At 39.7% G+C, this 24,488-nt stretch overlaps 1 protein-coding gene across 9 annotated transcripts in view; it reads left to right on the top strand.

The window, feature by feature from the left end:
* Positions 1-24,488, top strand: part of Ano4 (anoctamin 4) — a 409,423-nt gene that overhangs the window by 180,702 nt on the left and 204,233 nt on the right. For all 9 annotated transcript variants that reach the window (NM_001106778.2, NM_001395725.1, XM_039078690.2 and 6 more), the window contains one exon: positions 14,214-14,408. Coding sequence is in view for 8 of the 9 variants with exons in the window: in XM_039078690.2 (XP_038934618.1) it covers positions 14,214-14,408 (195 nt within the window). In the remaining variant the exon portion in view is untranslated. The remainder of the gene's footprint in view (positions 1-14,213; positions 14,409-24,488) is intronic.

Raw genomic sequence — 24,488 nt, 5'->3', positions numbered from 1 at the left:
ACAGGGGGGAGGACTATTTGGGGAGAAAAACATGGATAGCAAGACAATGCTAGGAATCAAGAAAGTAGAGAGAAGAACAAATAGGAATAATAACAGAACATTATGAAAATACCATAGTGAAATCCATTGATTTGCATACTGTTTTAAAATAATTAAGAGAAGGGCTGGAGCCTACATTGAAGTCTCAAGGTCACTTAGAGTCTTAGGATACAACACTCCCTTTCTCCTTTTTCATACACCCTTAACTATCATAATTTCCAATTCATGAACATGATGTCCAGTGTAGCTTTCAGGTCCGTTTGTGAACTTGTTGTAAATGTAAAAACTCAACACAGAAGACCATTTGTTTAGATCTAAACAGCTGATGTTCCTAGTAACACACCTCCAATGTGTATGAACTGGATACTTCTTCCTTTTATTAATGAAGTCTGTTCCTCACTCTGGGGAATACTCATCCTGGCTTTCTGTGTCTACGACAACTGACCCAGCAGCCTGCTTGCAGCAGCAACCTTGCTAGAAATCTTCCCTTATGGTTTTCCTTCCAACCCTTTGAGTTCAGAGGTCAGAACACCACAGTCCTGAGACTAGATTTAGGCTACCCTTTGGTTTTACAAGTTACATATTAGAACCAATATACAGATTCAGCTATGTGTTACCCAAGGCTGCTTGAGGGCTACAGCCGCAGAGTGAAGAAATGGGAATTAAAGAGAGCACGTTAACCACCAAATATTTATTCTTGGCCATTACAAAGATATGCCAGCTCTTCTCTCTACTGGAGACTGTGCAGTCTCCCTATGCTCTGCCTTACACACAGGACAGTGCCCTGTGACTGGAGTTACTCCTGACAACCCTCTTCCTTTCCACACAGATTCTGTCTTTACAATGCTTGCCCTGGGGCCTAGCAGACCATAGGCTCAGCAATTATCGGTATAAATAGATTCCTCTGTACAATAAAGTCCTTTTTACTAAATGTTATCCATTTTCTCAAATGACTAACATCTTCTAAAGCACTGATCCCTTTAGGAGGTTAATGCTTATCATTTGATGTTCCCGGGAGGAAACTGTTTTGTCTTTCATTTCTAGAAAGCTTTTATTGACTGCTAAGATAAGCTGTAAAGTTGAGTTCAAGGATCTTAAGGAGTAGTGTCTTTATGCTCATGTGGTGAAGTCCTTTAATAAGTCGTTGCCACTGGAATTGAGGAGCTCAGTACACCTCTTATTAAAAAGCATAGATTTCACCATGTGAAGCAACTGCCTCATTCCTGTTTAGTTATTTTTCTTAACTGCTTGAGGTTTGATAATATTTGCTTATACTCTTATGAAACATGCTCAATGGCTACATCTATTTTAGGAAAATAGAGATGCTCCACTTGCTTCTTAAGGAAAATCCAAGTGACCTTACAGTTCCCTTTTTATCAGCCCAGGAAGTACTGTTGTCTCCTTTCATGTCATATTCAATGCCCATGCTCTTCGCCACTTCAGTGGTTGGGTGCACGCATGTGCAGGGGGCAGGGCATAGCCTCTGTCAGACAGTGAGCTGTCTCAGTGCATAGATTCTGTTTCTTGAAGCCTGGACGTTAATGCTTGCCACGAAGAAATCTCTTAACATGTGTTTACTCCATCAGTAAGTGAACAATTGAAGAACACACACAAACACACACACACACACACACAATATCCTCAAAGTATTATATACATAGAACTTTCTAGTCCACATTCATAAATATCGTCCATACCAAACTTCCATTAGAACTTTAGCAATCTTCAGTAGTTACAAATTAATGTCCATATGAGAAAGGCAGTCAACGAGGATGCAACAAATAAATAAATAGAAGGTTGAAAGAATGAATACATTTCCTCTCTTAAGTGTTTACTTTTTACCATATGTTTGCTACATAGCATTAAACATGTAAGTGTACTCTAACATGTTTACCTATTAAGTGGTATAATTATGGATAACTCCATTATAACCAGAGTGGTCATGACAGTTATAATGTCTGCATATATGGTTCCAATCCATCATATTTTGGAGAGAGCTGCATTATCCGCCATCCACAGAACACAGGAAAATTTCTGTAACGTCCATGAGGTTGCAAGAAACCTCTATCTCTTCTTGATGCAGCCCCAAGTGTGAATGTAAAGATGGGATGAATTGGCTCCCATAGAGCAAGACAAAGTGAGAAACCCAGAGCCCTGGGAGCAGTGAATGAAACATTAACAAACGAACAGGATAAAATCGTAAGATCCCACGCATTTGAGAACATCCTAAGAGGAGTTTTCAGTGACTGCTTGGGGTTTGCACGTCGAACCTTTTGAGACAAAACCAAAAGGTGTAGGTGTCTAACCCCCTCATAGTCAGAAGGTTCAATCAGGTGACAAAATTCTTAACAAACATAACATTTTAATAAAGATTTCTTATGTTGCAAAGGGGTTGCTGAGTTAAAGAAAGTAAGAGGAGATGAAGCAGCACTGATTAGGGGCTTCTGTGAAGTATAACCAGCCCCCCTCGGAGTCATGGGGTCTACATCTATAGTTTTATCCAACACGGGTCAAAATATTTCTTAAGAAAATGGGATCCATCCCATGGTTGGGCACTAGTTTCTGACACTATTACTGAGGCTTTGTTGTGCTTTCAGGAGGAGCCTAGCATGGCTGTCCTCTGAGAGGCTCTACCAGCATCTGGCTGAGACAGATGGAGATACTTACAGCTGAGCATTGGAGTAAGGTTAGGAACCCCTAAAGAAGAGTTAGGGAAATGGTTGAATAAGCTGAAGGGAATCACAACCTCATAGGAAGACCAACAGTGCCTGTACCCTGGGAGCTCCCAGAGACTGAGTCACCAACCAAAGAGAATACACAGGCTGGTCTGAGGCCCTCAGCACATATGTAGCAGAGGACTGCCTTGTCTGACCTCAGTGGGAGAGGATGCACCTGATCTTGTAGAGACTTGATGCCCCAGGAAGAGGGAATTATGGAGGAGCGCCCTCTTAAAGGTTAAGGGGGAAGAGGGCAACATTTGGTGTGTAAATAAATAAATAAATAAATAAATAAATAAATAAATAAATAAATAATGTTTAAATAACATTTAAATAATATATATTAAAATTTAATAACTTATGAGTTAAAAGAAAAGAAAATGATACTTTTGACAGAGTATATACAGATATGCACTTGTCATTGCAGTCTAAAGTATAATAACTATATCATATGAGGTATTATAAATGACCTAAAGATTTAAAGCACACAGGAGGATGTATGTTGGGTAGCATGACACTTTCTATCAAGGCCTGGAATGTCAGCAAATTTGGAGTCCTGGAGGTGGCAGAGTGGGAAGGAGTTGTGGAGCCACTCCCCTGTGTATTCACAAAGGATCTGTTTGTGCCTAAAGGGGTGGCTGAATATTAGTGCGCAGGGAAAGCAGGGGTGACAGAAAAGAAGCCATGATCAGGAGTTCTAAGAAGTGATGGGGCAGGCAGAGCAGAATGTGGACAATGGAATGGAGGAGGGTAGAGACCAGCCAAGAACAGGCTCAGGAACCATCACCAATCTCTTGCTTTACAAATGAGAAAAAGACATGGACAAACAAATACCTGAGAGATACAAAAGATGCTTTGACTTTAACATTGTATAGGTCTATGTCCTTATCAATCACTGTCTAAAACAGTTACCCCTGACTGAATAGATGGATAGAAAAATGAAAGAATTTGTTCATTTGTCTTTCTTATGTGCGTATTTTTTTATTAACAAGTCTGTTCTACAGCATTCCAATATATAGATATACCATAATGTATTTAACTATTTACTTATTAACAGATCTGTATCAAGTTTCCAATATCACCATGATTAGAATAATGAATATAGCTTTATTATCCCAATGCTATAAACACTTATTAATGGAACATATTTATCATAAATCTTAGTATGCCTGGTAATATTTTTGAGATAAGATAATGTATCTTAGAAGGGATAGAACTCTGTTTTCAAATAGCAAGAAATAACACTTAGTGTTAACTTGAAATTAATTAACATTTGTAGATAGTAACATTCCTATTTGGCATGAAATTCTTGCATTTTTTTATTGAATTGTCTAATTGCCAATGGTGAAGTGACAGTATCTGGGAGTCCCTTGTGTCTCCTCACCAACAGTTAGCAATGTTTAAAAAAAATGAACTGGTTTTTAGGGAAGTTTTGGGTTCTCAGCAAGATTGAGTGAATGTTGTGTAGGGTTTGTCACACTGATGAACCTACGTGGGAACTTCATTAATTCAAGCCCATACTCTATGTAAGTCTCACTCTCAGTACTACACACCCTACAGATTTGTATGATAATCTGTGTCCGCAGATTGGTATTGTACAGAGGAGACTTACTGTCCGATTATCTCCTTGTGTTCTGCCCATTTGTCTCTCTTTCCACCCCAGGCAGCTGCTCATCTGTTTACCATGTAAATAATTTTCACTTTCCAAGATATCATTAGGGCTAAAACGATATAACATTGTACTTCTTTTCATGGGTTGATAGTTGATATTTTTTAAGCATTGAATAATATTGCATTGTCTGGATGTACTGTAGGTTTTTGTATCCACTTTCCAACTGAAGACCACCTTGGTTCCTTCTAAGATTTACAACTCTGAGTCAAGCTGCTGTAAACTCACCCTCATTTCTGGGTTTTTGTGTGTACACTTTTTCAACTATTTGATTAAATACAGAGAAGTATGATTGCTGGGCCATATGGTAAGATTATGTTTAGTTTTGTGAGAACCTGATACAGTGTCTTTCAAAGTGACTATAACATGTATTCCTACGAGCAATGAATGGCAGTTCCTGTTGATCCATATCTTGACAGCAAGAATTTTCTTCGTTTTAATGACCAAATCTTCTCTCTCTCTCTCTCTCTCTCTCTCTCTCTCTCTCTCTCTCTCTCTCACACACACACACACACACACACACACACATTTAATTTTCAAATCCTTCTTCTGTTGATGGCCATTTGGATTGAGTCCATATGTTGACTAAAGTAAAAAACGACACAGTAGACATGGCGGTTCTCCTATAAACTGATTTGGATTTTTAGACTATATATGGAATCATTTTAAAAGAGTTTAAAAAACTCTTTGGGTGTGTATATGTATATTTATATACATACATAATCATGTATGTACATATATAATCATATGTATATTTTGGAACCTATAACATGTGTCTCAATTACCCTTCTAGGGATCATACAAACCAATCATCCTCAAAAACAGCCAAACGGGTACAGAATATGAGAGGACTTGTAGGCATTAGTTACTATGTTCTTCGCATGCAATGCCCTCCTCCCACTCCTGTCGAGAGGAGCCTACCTTTAAGTTAGTAGCCTTGTATCCCTCTAAGACGAGTGACCTGTAATCAAGATACTTTAGAGAGAGAAGGACTATCCCTACTGACCACCTCAGAGGAGGTCAGTTCTTCACGGCGAGGAAGTAAGATAGAGCAGCTGTACACATGGCAGCAGGAATGTGAGGTACCAGCTCACTCATCAGGTAACAGACAGGAAACTGAGTACAGGCCAGAACCAAGGACAGAATCTTCCAGAAACTAGCTCTTGTCAGCCATGCCTCACCTGCCCTGGGCTCCGTAGTCTTTAAATCGGCACCAGAAATGGAGAACCAGGCATTCAGAGCACAAGCCAGTTCATAACATTCTGTGATCAAATCATCACATTAGTGTTGGCTGTGAATCACACATTCTGATAAGCATTAAATAAGACTCAGACGAGCACTGAATTCAGAGGAGGGAGAGGTAGATAATCATATGGTAGATAAATACACTTTAATATGACTTTATATGTACCATGTGATAACAGGACACAAGGAAGGGATGTATGTTTTTCGGATAGTAAAGGATGACTGGCAGAAAAGGGGGTGGGGCAATGAGATTTTATTTTTATTTTCAGAATTGGGAGTATGCTGATTTAGAGCGTATAAGATATGCTTCTGGGGTACACTTTAGGTAAGAAGAGGTATGCTTATTTTTAAGTTACCATTCATGAGTAAACTAAAGCCACAGTGTTCTGTTTCTCTCTTTGTGGGCTCTTTTGAGAGCCATATTTAGCCAGTCTGTGTGTCACCCACCCCATACCTCAGTGGTTGGCACCCAGAAAATTTTGGTTTTTAGTTTTGCAAGGGACCACACAGACCTGTCATTGCTTGGTTGAGCTTTGCTAGAATCTGCAGTCAAGCCTGGTGTATTCTGTGTTTCATCTTAGGACCAAAGACTGCCTAATGAATGTGTTTTATATAGTGATAACAGAAGCATTGGGGCCAAGGCCAAACCAAAGAAGTGTATTTTATATCTCAGCTTTTACCACATCCTCAACTACCTTCCTGGACAAAGCAAGTCAGAATGGCCAAGTCCCACACCAAGGAGGACTATACGCTTTTTCTCTTTACCAGGAAGTACTGATAAGTGACAATATGTCCGAGTGAAGTCAGGGACAATAATCCAATCTGCCAACACATTTTCCTGAAATGAAATCCTTCTGGTAGAACTCTGTGGTCAAACCATAACAACATTAGTGTCGACTGTGAATCACACATTCTGATCAGCATTAAATAAGACACAGCCAAGCACTGAGTTCAGAGGAGAGAGAGAGAGAGAGAGAGAGAGAGAGAGAGAGAGAGAATGAAGACGCTTTCCATCTATCCTTGTCATCAGGAGGAAGGTATAAAAGAGATTTTAAAGGTAGATTTGAAAGAGAAAACACCAGTAACCCATCTTCGGCGCTTTATTTAAATCCTGGGAATGCAGGTTCAGTATCCAGCAAGACTCTAATCCAGCCTCATTCTATAGCTTCCTCCTGCTGGCATCCAGCCAAATGTTAAATCCGACTATATTGCATATCCAGCCCTTAGAATTTTGGTCTAAGATGGATGAAGCAAAGAAGTGCAGACCGACAGGAACCGGATGTAGATCGCTCCTGAGAGACACAGCCAGAATACAGCAAACACAGAGGCGTATGCCAGCAGCAAACCACTGAATTGAGAATAGGACCCCCGTTGAAGGAATCAGAGGAAGAACTGGAAGAGCTTGAAGGGGCTCGAGACCCCATATGTACAACAATGCCAAGCAACCAGAGCTTCCAGGGACTAAGCCACTACCTAAAGACTATACATGGACTGACCCTGGACTCTGACCTCATAGGTAGCAATGAATATCCTAGTAAGAGCACCAGTGGAAGGGGAAGCCCTGGGTCCTGCTAAGACTGAACCCCCAGTGAACGTGATTGTTGGGGGGAGGGTGGTAATGGGGGGAGGATGGGGAGGGGAACACCCATAAAGAAGGGGAGGGGGAGGGGGATGTTTGCCCGGAAACTGGGAAAGGGAATAACACTCGAAATGTATATAAGAAATACTCAAGTTAATAAAAAAAAAAGATTCAATAAAAGTTTGGCTGCAGCAAGAAAAAAAAATAAGAAAAAAAATAAGAAAAAAAAAAAAGAAAAAACTGAAGGGGCTGGCAACCCCATAGGAAAAACAATAGGGTCAAATAATCTGGACCCTGGGAGCTCCCAAAGACTAAGCCACCAACCAAAGAGCCTACACGGGCTGATCTGTGGCCCTTGGCACATATGTAACAGATATGTCTGGACTCAGTGTGGGAGGATGTGCCTAATCCTGTAAAGACTTGATTCCCCAGGGAAGAGGCATGCAGGGAGCAGTGTAAGGTTGGGGAATGGGTGGATAAGGGGGTGGGTGGGATAGGTGGAAGTGCATCCTACAAGACACAAAGGGGAGGGGGTGAAGGATTCTTGGAGCAGGGACTGGCAAGGAAGAAACATTTGGAATGTAAATAAATAAAGCAATTTTAAAAAATGAAAAATGTAATGAAAAAGTAGAAAAAAAAAAAAGAATTTTGGTCTCTTTCCAAAGCACTTGAATGCCACATTCATGTATCATTAGACACACAACCCGTTCACAAAATTACAAATGACTACATCTTGGCAAGAAGTTCCTCCTGGTTTTGATATGTTGGTCCTGCCAGATTTGTGTAGCACACTGATGCTGATCTGTCAAAAGAAAAATCCTGGAACACAGGGAGAAAAGGAAGAAAACATGAGGAGGCATGGCCAAGAACCTGTTGTGCTAGAGGATCACATGGCTGCAGCTAATCCTCCCACCCAGGAAACACCCACTTTTCTGGTCTCTAGGGGAACCTAGTGTTTCTGTCACAGACCTTCCCTAGAACACACCCATTTTAGTTAACCACCAATTCTGATTGGAACTTTTTGGAACATGTTTGCCCTAGGTCCACCTAAGGTCACTTCATTGAGGTCATTTCACTAATTCTGACCCCTTTCATGGGCACAGGCCTAAGCTAACTCACACAAGCTGTTCTCTTTTCTGAGTATATTTCTCTGTGGTTGACCTTTTCCTCCCAAACATCACAGGAGGGTCTCAGCCTACTGTTTAAATCTTTGGTAAAGTATTCTTTGAGCCATATAAGAAAGGGTGTTACAAAAGCTCCCTGAAATTTATAAAAGTTAACCCAGGCCTAAGGGGAAACAAAAATATTTTCACGTCCCTTTGATCATTGTTTGGGAACTGCTGGACTTATTTTCTGCTTTGTAGTTAAGAAGAAACCTAAAAATAAATGGCCCTACTTTGCAGATTGTTATCTTTTTAATTGGGATTAAGCAAATCCTGTGTTTGCTCTCGGGTAGTGACATTCAAAACAGAATCCTTCTCTGTCTTAAACAGTAATTTACCTAGGAAAGGACAAGGAGGGTGATGCGACACATGGTTGCTACTGCTGCAAGTTGTAAAGCATTGACAGAACTACAGATGCTCCTATGACACACAGCTTTTCTGAATCACCAGAGTAACATTTAGAGGAAAGCAAATCATTCTCTCAGACATCCTCCCACCTGAAGCATAGCCAGGAAGAGGGGCCAGGAGGAGCCATCACTTAAGAATTTGACTTTGTGGAGGGGAAAAAACCATACAGTTTAGTCTTTTTTCTTTTAAGCAGTGAAAGAGTGGGGAGCTCAAAGGAAATCTGAGCCCTCACCCCTTTAAACAAATGTACAAAAATACTTACTGTGTATCTGTAGTTTGCATGGGGGTTCTCAGTAATTGAATAGATATCATTTATCAAAGTTAAATCAAGATCAGAGGGACAACTTAATAATGTATAACTCCTGTGGAAATAGAAGCAGTTATTAAAAGTCTCCCAGCCGAGAAAAACTCAGGGCTAGTTTTAGAGCAGAATTCTACCATACTTGCAAAAGGAACTAATGCCAATACTCCTCAAATTGTCCCATAAAATAGAAACAGAAGAATTAATTGCAAATTAATTTTGTGAGGCTATAATCAGCCTGACACCCAAAACTATACAAAGATTCAACAAAGAGCAAGAATTAGCAACCCACTACCCTTATAAACATTGAAGCAACAATACTCAATAAAATACCCATCAATTCATTCTAAGAACACATGGAAAAGATCATCCACCACGATCAAGTCCTTCATCCCAGAGACGCAGAATGTAATCCATAATAGAAACAAACTAAAAGAAAAATGAAAGTGTTAAAAGTCAACAACAACAACAAAAAGAAAAACAAAAACTTTAACAAACATCCCTTTATGATAACTCTTGGAGAGATTAGGGATACAAGGGGCATTCCTAACCATAATAAAGGCAATTATGGTTAGCCTACAGTCAGCATCAAATTAAATGGAAAGAAACTCAAAGCAATTCAGTAACAAGACTGTCCACTCTCTCTTCCTGTCTGTTTAGTATAGTTCTTGAAGTTCTAGCTGGGGCAATAAGACAACTGAAAGAGATCAAGGGGATACAAATTGGAAAGGAAGAAGTCAAACGTATCATTGTGTTCAGATGCTATGATAATATACATAAGAGACCCCAAAAATTCTACCAGAGAACTAATACAGCTGACAAACACTTTCAGTAATATGGCTGGGTACAAGACTAACTCAAAAATATCAGTAGCCCTTTTATATACAGATCAAAGATGAAATGGAAGCTAGAAGTTCAGCAGCCAGAACAAAGCAGGGGCCTATGGTATCCATACACACAGAGGTACAGAGACATCGGGTACATCAGGTCAACTGGGTACCTCAAACATTCCCAAGGATACAGGGAGATGAGAAGCCCAAAGGCAGACCATGGCACATGACCAGTATGGTAGGCTAGTAAGCACATGCTTGAATCAACATTCCGGGATTTGTAACTATTCTTTGGAAAGAATTTGCACATGTAATTATGGTACAGGTTTTAAGGTGGTTGATTATGAGAATTGTCTAAGCATCATCACAATTGTCTTCTAGGAGGTAAACTAGACAACCATAAAGGCTATGTGGCCAGAGAGATAAGAGATGGTGATATATCGCCATGGGGCCAGGATCACTGTAGTACAAGAAGCTGAAGGAAACAGAGAATCTATTCTCCTCCAAAGCTTCGAGAACTAAGATGCTCCTGTCAACACCTTGATCTCAGACTTAAGGCTTCTAGAACTGTGAGACATTAAGAAGCTATTACTTTAGACTCCTCGTATTGTGGTGATTGCACAGCATTTTAAAAACTGAGTACTTCTAACTTTAGGAATAGAATAGAGAATGAGGATTTAAAAGTAAGGGGTAGGGGGCTGGGGATTTAGCTCAGTGGTAGAGCGCTTACCTAGGAAGCGCAAGGCCCTGGGTTCGGTCCCCAGCTCCGAAAAAAAGAACCAAAAAAAAAAAAAAAGTAAGGGGTAGCAAAAGAAAAAATTTAAATGTCATAGAAGTCAAAGCAAGAATTTAAAAACAGATGAGCAAAGGCAAGATGCTGGAGCAGAGAAAACAAAACTAAGGTTGGGTAGAAGCCATTGATAAGACAAATGGAGACAGCTAGCAAAAACTAAGAATCTATGGTGTGTCTGATACTACCAGAGCATTTTCTAGGCATTGACTCAATCTCGTAGCAACCCTATGTTCAATCCTACTCCTTGGCTGAGAAAAATAAATATAAACAAGCAAAAACAAGGACCAAAACAGAGATGTCAAATCACTTGCCCTAGGTAAGTATGACTAGGATTTGAGGCCAGAAATTCTGATTCAAGCACCTATATTTTAACTCCTGTTGTATTTCCCTTCAATTCAACTCTAAGATGTTTCTAGAAGTTTTGGCTTATCCTTTATCAAGCTAACTGATAGCTCTGAGGTAGAAGAAGTATTTTTGTAAGAACAGTTTGTAAAGGAAGGAAGAGAGAATAGAAAAGCTACATAGCTTTGACCTTATCTTCCCATCTAATAGAAAAAGGAAGGATTCTGTTGAAGCTGAGGTAGACAGCCAAGTTGTAGGCCGTGTAGGAAGGATTATGATGGTATAATGAAACAGAGAGTGCTTAGTCAGAAATTAGTCATTCCATTGATTAGCTCTTGATGCTTTTTGTCATCTGTGACCAAGGAATGATTTCATCATGTAGAAAGCAACATACAGAGGAGAATAGGATGTTTCATCTGTTATATGGAAAGTATTTTGATCATAGCCAAGGAAAGAATCAAACAAGTGAAAAAAATGTTTCTTGATAGTGGAGGTGTTGGAGAAATGAGCTGTTGGTGGTCAAGAAGATGAACCAGAGCTTAAGAGTGTTGTATGATAAAGGACTCATTGAAATATTAAAGACTAGAATGCTAACTGGCATAATGAGAGGAATTGAAAGGCTTCAAGGAAAAGGGACAGGACCAGTTGGTTCTCACCATGAAGGTGTTTGATTGTAGTCAACAACCAGGAGGCCATTTTAGTATGATGGTGGCATGGGTCCTGGGAAGCAAAATCAGCACAGGACTCTACAAGACCACAACTCAAAGGGGAATCAGAATTTTATGTTTTGTTTTGTTTTGTTTGTTTGTTGTTTTTTGATTTTTATGGTCTTTACCAAATAAACCTCAAGTTCTCAGGACCACTGCATACTTAAAACAATCTTTTTATTGGTGTTCAGTTTGTCCTTTTACATGGCACAATTGAAAAGAACAGAACCACACTCTGTGTGACCTTGGACAAGTAACTTCTACAGCCTCAGGTTTCCTATCTAAAAATATGGATTCCTGTGTATGTGTGTGTTTAGCGATATGGGGAGTGGATGTGTGTGTGTGTGTGTGTGTGTGTGTGTGTGTGTGTGTGTGTGTGTGTGTGTGTGTGTGTGTGTATGTGGGTATGTGGGTATGTGTGTATGTATGCATGTGTTTGTGCCTTTCTGTGTGTATGTGTATTTGCATATGTGTGTATGTAGGTGTGTGTGTCTGTGTGTATATGTGTGTGTGTATGTATGTGTGTGTTTTACATTTGTGGTGAAACATTAAAGGGCTGATAATATCTAGAAGCATGCCTGATATTTAGTTGTTAGTCCATAAAGTAATTAAGAACCAATTAGATGATGTAATTTATTAGGTGACCATTCATCTCTAAAGATATGACGTCATGATCTTTTACACTCATCAGCCTGTACAAATGTTAGCAGCACATTTGTTCTTCTTGAACTAGCTGTTTACTTGGATCTCTTTTGCATCCACTGGCCCTTATACAAGGAGAGATTCCATGCGCCAACCCCTTCTTCTGTACCTCTGAGGACTCCTAATTTGGAGGAGGATTGGGATGGGTTTTTTTCCACTTTGGGAACTCTTACAAAATTCCACTATGACACATTTTCCTTCCTCAGAATGATGCTCTATTGAAACTACTCAGAGAGCATTTATTTTTAACATTCTCCCCACGATCTAAGTTATTATATTTTTAAAGTACTGGATTCAATAGTTTCAAGTACCTATGCCACTTCTTTCCAGGGTGTAATTTTTATTCTCATTTATGTCACTTTATGCTTCTTTGAGGGGTCTTATGTAACACCTAGGGGCACCATGTTGAGCCACAAACCTGCTCCTTTTAGCCCAACAGCTACCATAAAAAGTAAAATAAGTAGAGAGTATTTTGGCTGATATATTCAGCCTGAACCTACATACACTCTCTATCTAATATTGAGTGAAAATTTCTCTCCTGTCACTTCCTCTGTCATCTATAAGTTGGTCTGGATTCTACTGAAGTCTTCTGGGTCTAGAGGAACTCGAATGCACTTTGTGAAAATGTGGAACCAAGAATGATAAGAAAGAAGACAGTGAAGAGGAAGAATGATAGCTTGAGACCAGTATGCCAGTTATAGCCATAGTGTCGGACATATGGGATGAGAAGGTTCACACGTGTCTATGTACTTAGGCATCTGGGTGGGGTATTCACTGACACAGGAAATCTGCAAGGCTGTCTCTCAGGGGGCCAGCTAGCATGGCAGTCCTAACTTGAATGACACTTTAAAGATCAATACTCAGACTCAGACATAGTATCACGGGTTTCGAAACTAGATCTTGGGCACAGACTCATACTAAGGAATTTATAAGGAGGTATATGTATAGACATCCAGAGCCGATGCTTGTGAGCTCTCGTGAGACACCCTCCCCCACCTACCAGTGGATGGGCACAAATGGGAGGTTGTCCTCCCTCTATGGTTGAGACAATTTTAATCCATGGACTGTCTGGTCAGCACTGCCAGGATGAGGCACTTAATGCCATAGAAACATAAAACTGTTCTGTGAGACTATTTGACTGTTCTCTCATGAAGAGTCTTCTCTTATCAACTATTTGGCTACCTTGAAATATGCTGGCATAGGAAAGATGGGATAGATGTTTGCTTTCACTCCGTTTTACAGTTTTCTGAATAATGATATTTTAGCCACCTCCCCTGGTGACCAATGCATGTTTTTAGAACTGGAATTCTTGATTTTCCAGGCAATTCAATCACCAATTCTGACCCCTCTGTGAGTTCCATGAAAAATGTTCTTTAATGGTTCCTGACACTCCAAGTACCCAGCAGCCGTTTCTAAAACCCGAAGCTCCATGAGAAATAAACATACGATCCCAGGAGTTTAGAAAGAATCTGCTTAACTTTAATATATGAGTATATAATTCCCATTTGTAGGATTCTTGTCATGATAACTGAGGATGCTCCCTTGTGAATGAAGCACTGCCCAGAAAATAATATGAAAAAAATCATGGTTCTAACGTGAACTTCGAACCTTCGGGATAGTTGCTGGTATTCTCTGGAGTCCATGCCAGGACATAAACTCGTGTTTTAGCCACTCTCACGCTGACCTCTTCGGCTAACAGTGCTATTTTTCCATTGCAGGTTTAAGTTTATCTATTCATGGGGCTGAAAAGCGCTTGCAAATCCATCAACGGCGAAGTGTGGCAAGCCGCCCAGGGTCACGACGTCGCCTGCCTGTGGTCAGGCATTCCTCACTCCCACCAGGCAGACGGTCAATAAAAATGGAGGCCAGCTCTTCTGGAATCACTAATGGAAAAAACAAAGTTTTCCATGCAGGTAATGAATGGGCAGGTTCAACAGGGACCTGTCTCATCAGCAACCTCATGCACCTACATTTTCCTGCAGGTACAGCATGCTACGTCTCCAGTTAGCTTACATTTTAAAAAGAAGTCTTATTTTTCTCTTCTCTTTACTCTAATCAGTGGCAAACATCCTCAGGACCAGTAAGCAGAGGCAGCTGAGGGTGTGTGGGGTGAACATGACAGAGAAGGTTAAGGACATATTCCACCTATGCTGGTAAAAATCTGAATAAAAACCATAATGATAAATGCTTACTAAGTTCAAAAAAATCCTCTTGGACAATAGAACAGAGTTAGCCATTTTCCTGATAATTCGCTATAAAAAAAAAACCCAGGGAATATTTTGTTACAAAATGTCCTTTCTGAATGTGAATTATCTAGAGTGGTTTGCATCACCCCCAGTGAAATATTAGATTAAATTTCAAGATGTTGTAAAGCATTTGTAATCTCTTAAATTTGTTAAGCCAATTCTACATTAAAACCTGTGATTTCAACTAAAAAGTTTCATGTGCTTGTTTGGAAAGAGGCTCATTTAAGTGTTCATCCATGCGCTAACTCACTGGCTATGTTTAGAGTCCTTGCTGTATGCGAGACATTGTTCTGGAAATACCAGTGAACAAGATGATGTTCCAGCCGGGTAACTTTATAGAAACACTGAGTTAGAAGATGATTCAGAAATCACTTAGAATAGGTTTCACCAAATTCTGGTTCTTCTCTGCACTATCCTAAAGATAATGGCTGGCCTTCAGGGAAGCCAAGCCCCCAGCTGTTGTGAAGTCACATCATCCTTGCCCCCTGAACCAGGGGCTTTGTTTCTTAACCTGTCCAAGAGTCCCAGGTCTCTGAGAATGAATGACTAGAAGCCTTTTGTCTTCTGTCACCATTGTTGTCGTCATCGTCTTCTTGTTCTTGTTCTGCTTCTGCTTCTGCTTCTTCTTCTTCTTCTTCTTCTTCTTCTTCTTCTTCTTCTTCTTCTTCTTCTTCTTCTTCTTCTTCTTCTTCTTCTTCTTCTTCTTCTTCTTCTCCTTCTCCTCCTCCTTCTTTTACTTCTCTTCTTTTTCTTATTTTTCTTCCTCTCTTTCTCCTCTTCCTCCTCCCTCCTCCTTTCTCCTCCTTTCTGCACTCCTTCCTCCTCTTCCTTTTTCCTCCTCTTCCTCCTCCTTCTTTTTGTCCCGTTTGTAGAGGACAAGGGTCGTCCCACTGTATTTGATGGTGTTCCTATGTCCTTTAGCCTTGGCCACCTCTCCTCTCTTGAGCAGTACTCAAAAGAAGACACATTCCTCCCCTCCTCTCTTTATCCATCACACACTGCTAGCCATTCTTTCAGCAAAGGCAAACATGCTTCTTCATTTCTCATCAGCTCCACTGGACACTGTATCCTTTCCATCCTTTGACACCTTTTCCTTCTGTTTTGGGAAAAAAATTTCACCTCTGTGGCTCTGCTTTCCCAATTTCCACCCATTCTCTAGCTAATCCCATCCAATTTCTAGCCCCTTCCTTTCTTTGTGGCTATTCCTCATGATTAACCCTCCTTTATCACAGTGTGGTAGATGCCTGACCCACTCTTCTGATGCTTCAGACTGCTCTGGGCCACACACTTTCCTTAGACATGAATCCCAAGGCTTCCATGATGTGTATCTCACGTGGCCATGGCTTCTCAATCTCTAGTAGCTTCCCTTTCCTCTTGACTGCTCTTTCACTGTGTCCTTTGTGATAAAGGCAGAAAGAGCACTTCAGTTTCTGATCACAGGGTTTAGCTTTCCTGACATACTCAGGAGAATGATGACAGTAGTTCCAACATGGCAGACGGGTTGTGTACTCAAGTGGTCAGGGGTTTTTCCCGATGGACTGGATGTGCATCAGAGAGAAACCAGAATTGACAAGGACTTTGAAGATTTGGGATAGAGTGAAATAGCATAGCGTCAACTGAAAAGGGGGCGGGGGGTGGCACGTCAGATTTCTTCTGCCAAAGGAACAGGATGGAGATGGTATTGGGTTTTGATTATAGATGAGATAGCAATAGAACTAGTGAGACTTTTTAGATAGTAAAAGAAATATCTCTGGAGTTTAATCTTGGAATGAAATTTAAAATTTATATTTACTAGCATAAATATTTAATTTAAAGACAACACATAGAAAGAGATGGGCAAGAAAGAAATACAACTGGCCATCCAAATCAGCAAGTTCCACACTCTTGGTTTTTCATTTTTTGTTCTGTTCTGTTCTGCTTTTAATTATTTAAAATTATTTCATTTATTATAGCTGTTTATCTATGAATTTATCTATTTTTATATGTATATAATTAATGAAACAACATAACTATTTTAATACTCATATAGTAATAAACAATATAATTGTTATAAAATATTAATATAACTATATTTTATTATATACAATTGCTTAACTTGTTTATTTATTTAAAGCAATCTTAAATTTAAATATATTTGATCATATTCTTTCCCTCCCCCAAGTTCTTCTCCTCCCCACCCATAAAACTTTAAGTTCTTTCTCCAAAAATAAACAAAAATCTAATAAAACCATAAAATCCCCCCATAGCAAGAAAACAAATTAAAATCACACCCCCAAAAATAAATAAGAGAAAACACCAAGATATGAACACACAAGCACACACAAACACACACACACACACACACACACACACACACACACACAGTGGAGTCTATGGCATTCTGTTCAACTACTCCTGAACATGAGGATTGTCATTCCACCAGAAAAACCTGACTTTCCCTCTCCCAGGAAGTATAAATCACAGTTTAGTTGTTGACCTTTATCCTAGTGACTAGGTGTTCATTATTTCATTCATCTAAAAAATGTAAACAACAACAACAAAAATCAAACAAAACCCATCGCATTAAAGTTGGAACAAACAATCCAACAGAAGGAAAAGAACCCAACAGAAGGCACCAAAATCAGAGACCCACTCATCTTCACACCCCAGGAGTCCCATTAAAAATACTAAACTAGAAACCATCATATATATATATATATATATATATATATATATATATACACACACACACACACACACACACACACACACACACACACTAAGGACCTAGTGCTGAGCCATGCATCTCCTGTGTGCACGTTGCCACAGTCTTTGTGAGTTCTCATGAGTTTTGCTCATGGCGATTTAGAGAGCCTTGTTTCCTTGGTGTTCGCCATCCCACCTGGCTCTTACCCTCTGCCTCTTCTTCCACGGGGTTCCCTGAACTCTGAGGGGAAAGGATTTGATGGAGACATCCCATTTAGGGTTGAGCATTCCAAATCTCTTCCTCTCTGCATAATGTCCAACCTTGAGTGTCTGCATTTGTTCCCATTAACTGCAGGAGGAAGCTTCTCTGACGATGACTGAATAAGGCGCTGATCTATGAATATAGCAGAATATCACTAGTAGTCATTTTATCACTCCATCTGTCCTTCCTGTCTTTTCTTTACACCAGTAGTATTTGGTTTTACCTAAGTCCCTAGGCTATTTAGTCTTAGGTTCTTGGTTACCCCAGCAGTGTTGGGTATGGGTTTCATCTTAGGAAGTAAGCCTTGAGTCAAGTCACACATTGGTTGGTTACTTTCACAAACTTTGTACCACTATCGTCCTAGCATATCTTGCTGGTAGTACACCATTGTGGATAAAGTGTTTGTGGCTGGCTGGGTGTTTTTGTTTCTTTCTTGATAGTATGCAAAGTACCATTCTGAACCAAGGACCCTGGGGCATACGGGTGAAGGCTCTATGTAGGGACCAGCTCGACATCTCCTAGTTCACTGAGGTGTGTAGAGTTGTCTTCAGACATGGGGCTATCTGTTTGTGAAGAACTACTTATAGTCTCTTGGTGTTATTTTAGCCATTTTGGCCAAAAACTCAAGTAGATGTATCCCAAGCTTTTACTGGAAGCTTCATTTGATGACAAGAGACATCCAGTTGGGGGCTCTGTCTTCCCCTTTTTATTTTTTTATTTCGTGCTTTCATTTAGTTCATCTTAATCTATCTATCTATCTATCTATCTATCTATCTATCTATCTACCTCTCTTCCTTTCCCCAGGAACCTGGGGAAAGATCTGAGGAATGAGACAAGAGTTTCTTTCCCAAAGCTCACATCTAGAGGATCATCAAAGGAAGGGAGACCTGTACTAGAGGAGTCAGAGATGAAGCCTCTGTATAATGGGTCAAGGGCAGTATCTGCAATGACAGGTATATATATATATATATTCTTACTGTATTAGGGTCCCATACTACCCCTGAAATGCCCCTTGACTTTGTCTGTCTCTTCTTGTCTTCCTTCCCTTATCCCTCTTTCCCCACCCTCCATTTGATCCTCCCATTTCAGAGTCTTAGGTTTTAACCTAACATAGGTCAAAACTATTATGTAGGTGTCAAAACCTATCCTAAACACATGCATTTTATTCTTATCATCATTTCCTCAATGATACAGCGTAACAATGATCCATATAACATTCCCAGTGTATTATGTATTAAAAGTAACATAAAATTGATTTAAAGCATACAAGACAATGCCTGAGTTATGTGTAAGAACTATACTCTTTTATGTAATTGAATTGGGCATAGTTCTTAGAACTAATCTTCTGTGGATACTGAGGGATAATGTAGGTGAAAGGGGGCGAGGGAGAAGGTTCGGGAGCTAAGATTTGAGCATTATAAATCAGCATTCAGGGACATAAATCATCCACAATGAAGGCCAGGAAAGAATGGATGATGATGATAGAGGAAAATAATTTGAAATTAGTTACCAAGAAGAGAAGAGTGCTTATCTCAGTGAAATGTTGGAAGTCAAGCAACATGAGGACTGAGAATTGGCCATTGCTTTTTTTTTCTCTTGGAGATGTCAATAAGGATTTTGATAAGAGCAGATTTGGTGAAGTGGAGGTGATTAAACCCCATCTAAAGTGGTTTTAAAGGAGAATGGGAAGATATAAATTAGACACTGTGAAAATAGACTTTTGAGAACTGTTGGAATTAAAGAATTTAAGGAACCTGGGGAAAGATCTGAGGAATGAGACAAGAGTTTCTTTCCCAAAGCTCACATCTAGAGGATCATCAAAGGAAGGGAGACCTGTACTAGAGGAGTCAGAGATGAAGCCTCTGTATAATGGGTCAAGGGCAGTATCTGCAATGATAGACAATGGATGGGAAGGCGGTATTTGGAGTTTAGCTGGTATGAAGTTCCTTTCCCGCTGTGTCAGTTTTATCTTTGCGTTAAAGAAGCAAGATCATAACCAAGAATGACAATGAAGCTGAGGAATGAGAGAGATAATTTTCCAAACAGGGGGGAATATGCTTGCTAGCCACAATGCAGGGTACTAAGACTCATAGCTATGAAACAAAAGACTAAACATCACAACTGTAGTTCTCTTTAACCTTATTTAACTATGTGAGTAGGTAGATGGAGTCAGGTGAGAGTCCTTTGACCAGGATTACAATTTTTCTCAGGCAGTAGGAAAGAGACTAGAAACATTGAAAATACATGGAAGAAATTAGTATAATGAATTCATAAAATGAATTTATAAAAAGAAGCATAAAGATATGGGGGGATAACAATGGTGAACAGTTGATAGGATCTATTGTTCAGAATTCTCAGAGTGGGTGGGCGAGTTTAAGGAAGAGGATATAGAATCTTTAAAGAGGGTGGTCTGAGACTGGAATACATGGCAGAATACTGTAGAGTGTGGTACTATTACTGCTAACACAAGACTTAACACCAGAGCATGAAGAAGAGACGCTGTAATAGATCAAAGGATAAAGTCATTGGAGGATTCACAAGGACCAGCACTCAGGAGGCAGAGGCAATCTGTTCTCTGAGTTTGAGGCCAGCCTGGCCTACAGAGAAAATCCTAGGACAGCCAGGACCACACAGAGAAACTCTGTCTCACAAAAAAAGAATGAAAGAAATAGGAAGAAAGAAAGAAAGGAAGGAAGGAAGGAAGGAAGGAAGGAAGGAAGGAAGGAAGAGAAAGAAAGAAATTCACAAGAACCTCCTACCATCCTATAATCTACACCATATATCTGTATATATATACAAGTTGGCCTCCTGTATTCAGAGTTTTGTGTCTATAAATTTAACCAATGGTGGATTTAAACTATTTGAAAAATATCTGACTATACTGAGTCTGTACAGGTCTTCTGGTGGATTACCATTCAGCATAACAACTCCATATTGTTTACATTGCATTAGGTATTATAATCTTAAGATTATTTCAAGCATACAGGAAGAGTCTAGATGTAGATTCTATATATTTTTATATAAGGAACTGAGTATGCACAGGGTTGGGTATCACCGGAAAGTCTGGAACCAGACTTCTGTATACTCAGAGAACTGACTTCACATTGAATTATTTGCAAATTGAGATGTTTCAGGGAGTATGAAAAGACGTGTTAAAACTCTGAAGCAGTAAGTAAATACAGCCTGGAAAGTCTCAAGTAAAAGTGAGATATAATTCAACATAATATCATGAGATTAAATGATCAGGGATCTGGGGAGAAAGGAATGAAAGAAGTATAACAGTATCTCAAGACTCTAGGAAGTCATGTGCTCCTTGTCCCAATCTTTTATTTTCAGAGCTGTGGGACAGAAGAGCTACCATGTAAGAGACCATGTGAGTTAACCTCACCAACCTCCCACCATTCGTTTATTCCTTCCCCTTTACCACACTTCTAGAGGGAAGCTCTATCCTCTAGGAATATCTGGGTTTCAATGTGAGCCAAGTGTACAGACCCCTCTAAGGAGAAACTGATTGGCTTATTGATACTCAACAGAATACTACCAGGCCTAATAGAAGGATCTGGAAATTGTGTTACTAACTGAAACAGCTTCCTTTAACTTCCCACCCAGCAGCCATCCTTTGAAAAGGGTCTGTGTCAGTTCTCAAAATTTCTCATGACCATCTAGAACAGCAGTTCTCAACCTGTGGGTTGTGACCCCCTCAGGAGTCAAACAACTCTTTTTCACAGGGGTTGCATATCAGCACACCAGATATTCTTGCATCTCAGATATTTATATTATAATGGTAACAAAACTCTAGTTATGAAGTAGCAACAAAGGTAATGGTTTTATGGTTGTGGGGTCACTACAACATAGATAACTGTATTCAAGGGTCACAGTGATAGGAAGGTTGAGAACTGGTGAGTTGGAAAGAAATGTCACCTCAGACACTAGTTCCCAGGTCTTCTATAGTCTTACCTTTCTAGACATACCTCCTTTCACATGCCTCCTCTCAACTTTATCCTACTTTAACCAAGTTTTGTAAAGGTTGGGTTTTAATCTGCCATCTCTTGGACTCCTGCATCAGTTTGGAAGACTCCTTACCCCAATAAAGCTCTATGTTACACTTTCCTACTTCAAAGTCATTTATGTATTTCTTCCTTCAAGAAGCCTTTTAAGGTCCAACTAGTCAGAACAGAGGTCCTATTTCCCCTGCCTCATAGTGATCAGAAGCCCTATTATAGACTCGCTTGGTTTAGGACTTATGATTCTGCCACCATGACAACCTTCAGTTCCTTTTTCATATCCACAATTCCTCTCAATCCTGTGCCTTATTTTTGAGTATGTTTTAAATAAATGGTTATTTGTTCTTTGTTAAATTATATTTTACCTGCCAAATATAGATTTTCATTCTGAAGTTATACAGACTAAATTTGATTTTACTTTCATATGATCCATTAGCTGTTTAAACACTCACCTTGACCTATTTTTCAACTGAAATATTTTCTAGTTTTGGCATGGCTTATTTAAAAAATAACATTAACGTTCTTTACCATCCATCCCCTATTCCTATAGAAACAATTTTATTTCTTTATTGTCTCTTTGAGAAATACAGTGCATAAAGTTGAATAGAATATTCCATTATAGTCTAACCCAAGCTGAGTAGAATCACCATTTTTTCCCTTTAGTTGATAACCTGTGTTGACATTAGCATAGTAATAAAGACATTTTATTAAGATATTTCTTAAAAGTATAATATCAACTAAGTATAATTTAGCAACTCTCAAGTTTCTGTCTTTACTTATAAAAATACATTGATGAATTCATTAAATATTCGATCACAGGTTCTTAAAACCTGTATATATGGACTCTTGAAAATATAAATAAAGCCAATCCTTTAGTATCAAATGACTTGAAAATTTTCTGTTAAGCAAAATTTAACATGAAACCTATTTTTAAAAATACATCTTAGAAACTCACATTGTTCTGGCAAGGTGGCATGTGACTTCAGTCAGGCCCTCTATTTTTAGTGTACTACATGAGTGTATCATAGCTACTATTGAGAAATTACAGAAGAGCTCTCCTGCTGAGTTCTTACATCTGGTGAGTCATGAGTCTTAGAAGCACATGGACACCTTAGTCATTGTGAGACCTATTAAGTCACTTAGCTGCTCTTTACACAGCCAGTGATGTCAGTTCCCAAAGTGGACCCTAAAGGCCCACTCAGACTGGTCATGAAGTGTGAAGAGAAGGGGCAAAAGATTTCTGGAGACCTTTTATGCTGTGGCCTGAACACTTTGTTTGCTTCTCCTACCTTTGATATTGCAAACATTTCAGAGTGCCTACTGTATACTGACAGTATTTGTTTGGGAGGTACCTACCTCAGAACTAAAGTGGCACAGACTGTACAAAACTTCTTTTCGTTTTAATTTTTTTTTTTTTTGGTACACATGGTCTTCTGGGCCTCTATAAGCCTCCAGGGCCACTGTAAGAAAAACGTGGCTGTCGTTGAAGCTCAAGGGCTGAGGGACATTGTGAGATATGGGGACTGTCCTTGAAGTAGACCAGACAACTGAGAGAACATTCCAGTTCTGTCAGTGTTCCCAGAGGGCTGAGGTTTGTTGAACGCTGGCCACATAGGTTTGCACCGAATGCTCAGTAAACAGTGTTTCTTCCTTTCTTTCTCTCTTTCTCTGTTTCTTTCTTTCTTTCTTTTAAAATTGGATATTTTTATTTACATTTCAAATGTTATTCCCTTTCATGCATTCCCATCTATAAGCCCCATCCCATCTCTCTTCCCCCTTCTTCTATGAGGGTGTTCCTTCTCCCCAACCACCCTCCTTCCTGCCCTGACATTCTCCTACACTGGGGGGGTGTGTGGATCTAGCCTTGGCAGGACCAAGAGCTTCCCATTGGTGCACAACAAGGCCATCCTCTGCTACATATGCAGCTGGAGCCATAGGTCTGTGCATGTGTACTTTTTGGGTAGTAGTTTAGTCCCTGGGAGTTCTGGTTGGTTGGTATTGTTCTTATGGAGTTGCAAGCCCCTTCAACTCCTTCAAACCTTTCTCTAACTCTTCCAATGGGGATCCCATTCTCAGTTCAATGGTTTGCTGAAAGCATTCCCTTCTGTATTTGTCATGCTCGGGCATATATAGCAGGCTCCTGTCAGCGTGCACTTCTTGGCTTCATCAATACTGTCTAGGTTTGGTGGCTACATATATATATATATATGTGGATCCAACACCTGTGGATCCAACATATATATATATATATATATATATATATATATATATACAATCCACAGGTGGGGCAGTCTCTGAATGGTCTTTCCTTCAGTCTCTGCTTCAAACTCTGACTCCCTATTTCCTCCTATGAATGTTTTTATCCCCCTTTCTAAGAAGGACTGAAGCATCTGCACTTTGGTTGTCCTTCTTCTTGAGCTTCATGTGGTCTATGGATTGTATCTTGGGTAATTCTAGCTTTGGAGCTAATATCCACTTGGATATTAGCATAAAACATCTTTTGACTCACAGTTATGTACAAAGGATGTTTGGGGGCTCTTTGTTATCGACAACAAGAACTAGTTGTTGGCCAAGCCAATGAATTTAATTTGAAAGACAGATGGAAAACTAGAGACTCAGTCTTAGAAAAGAAACCCAGAAGTGAACTATTGGACTATCTGCAGTGGGTGAAGTCTTACCATTTTCCCATCATGTGATTTAATTTGAGATTTTGCAAAGAAAGTCCGGCTGTCCATGTACCGTCTCCTTTTGGGTAGAGAGTGATGCACAGGGAGAGACCTCTTCCTCCAGCTTTCT

Source organism: Rattus norvegicus, chromosome 7 (genome assembly GCF_036323735.1).
Source record: "Rattus norvegicus strain BN/NHsdMcwi chromosome 7, GRCr8, whole genome shotgun sequence".
NCBI lineage: Eukaryota > Metazoa > Chordata > Mammalia > Rodentia > Muridae > Rattus > Rattus norvegicus.
This window is presented reverse-complemented; position numbering and strand designations above follow the sequence as displayed.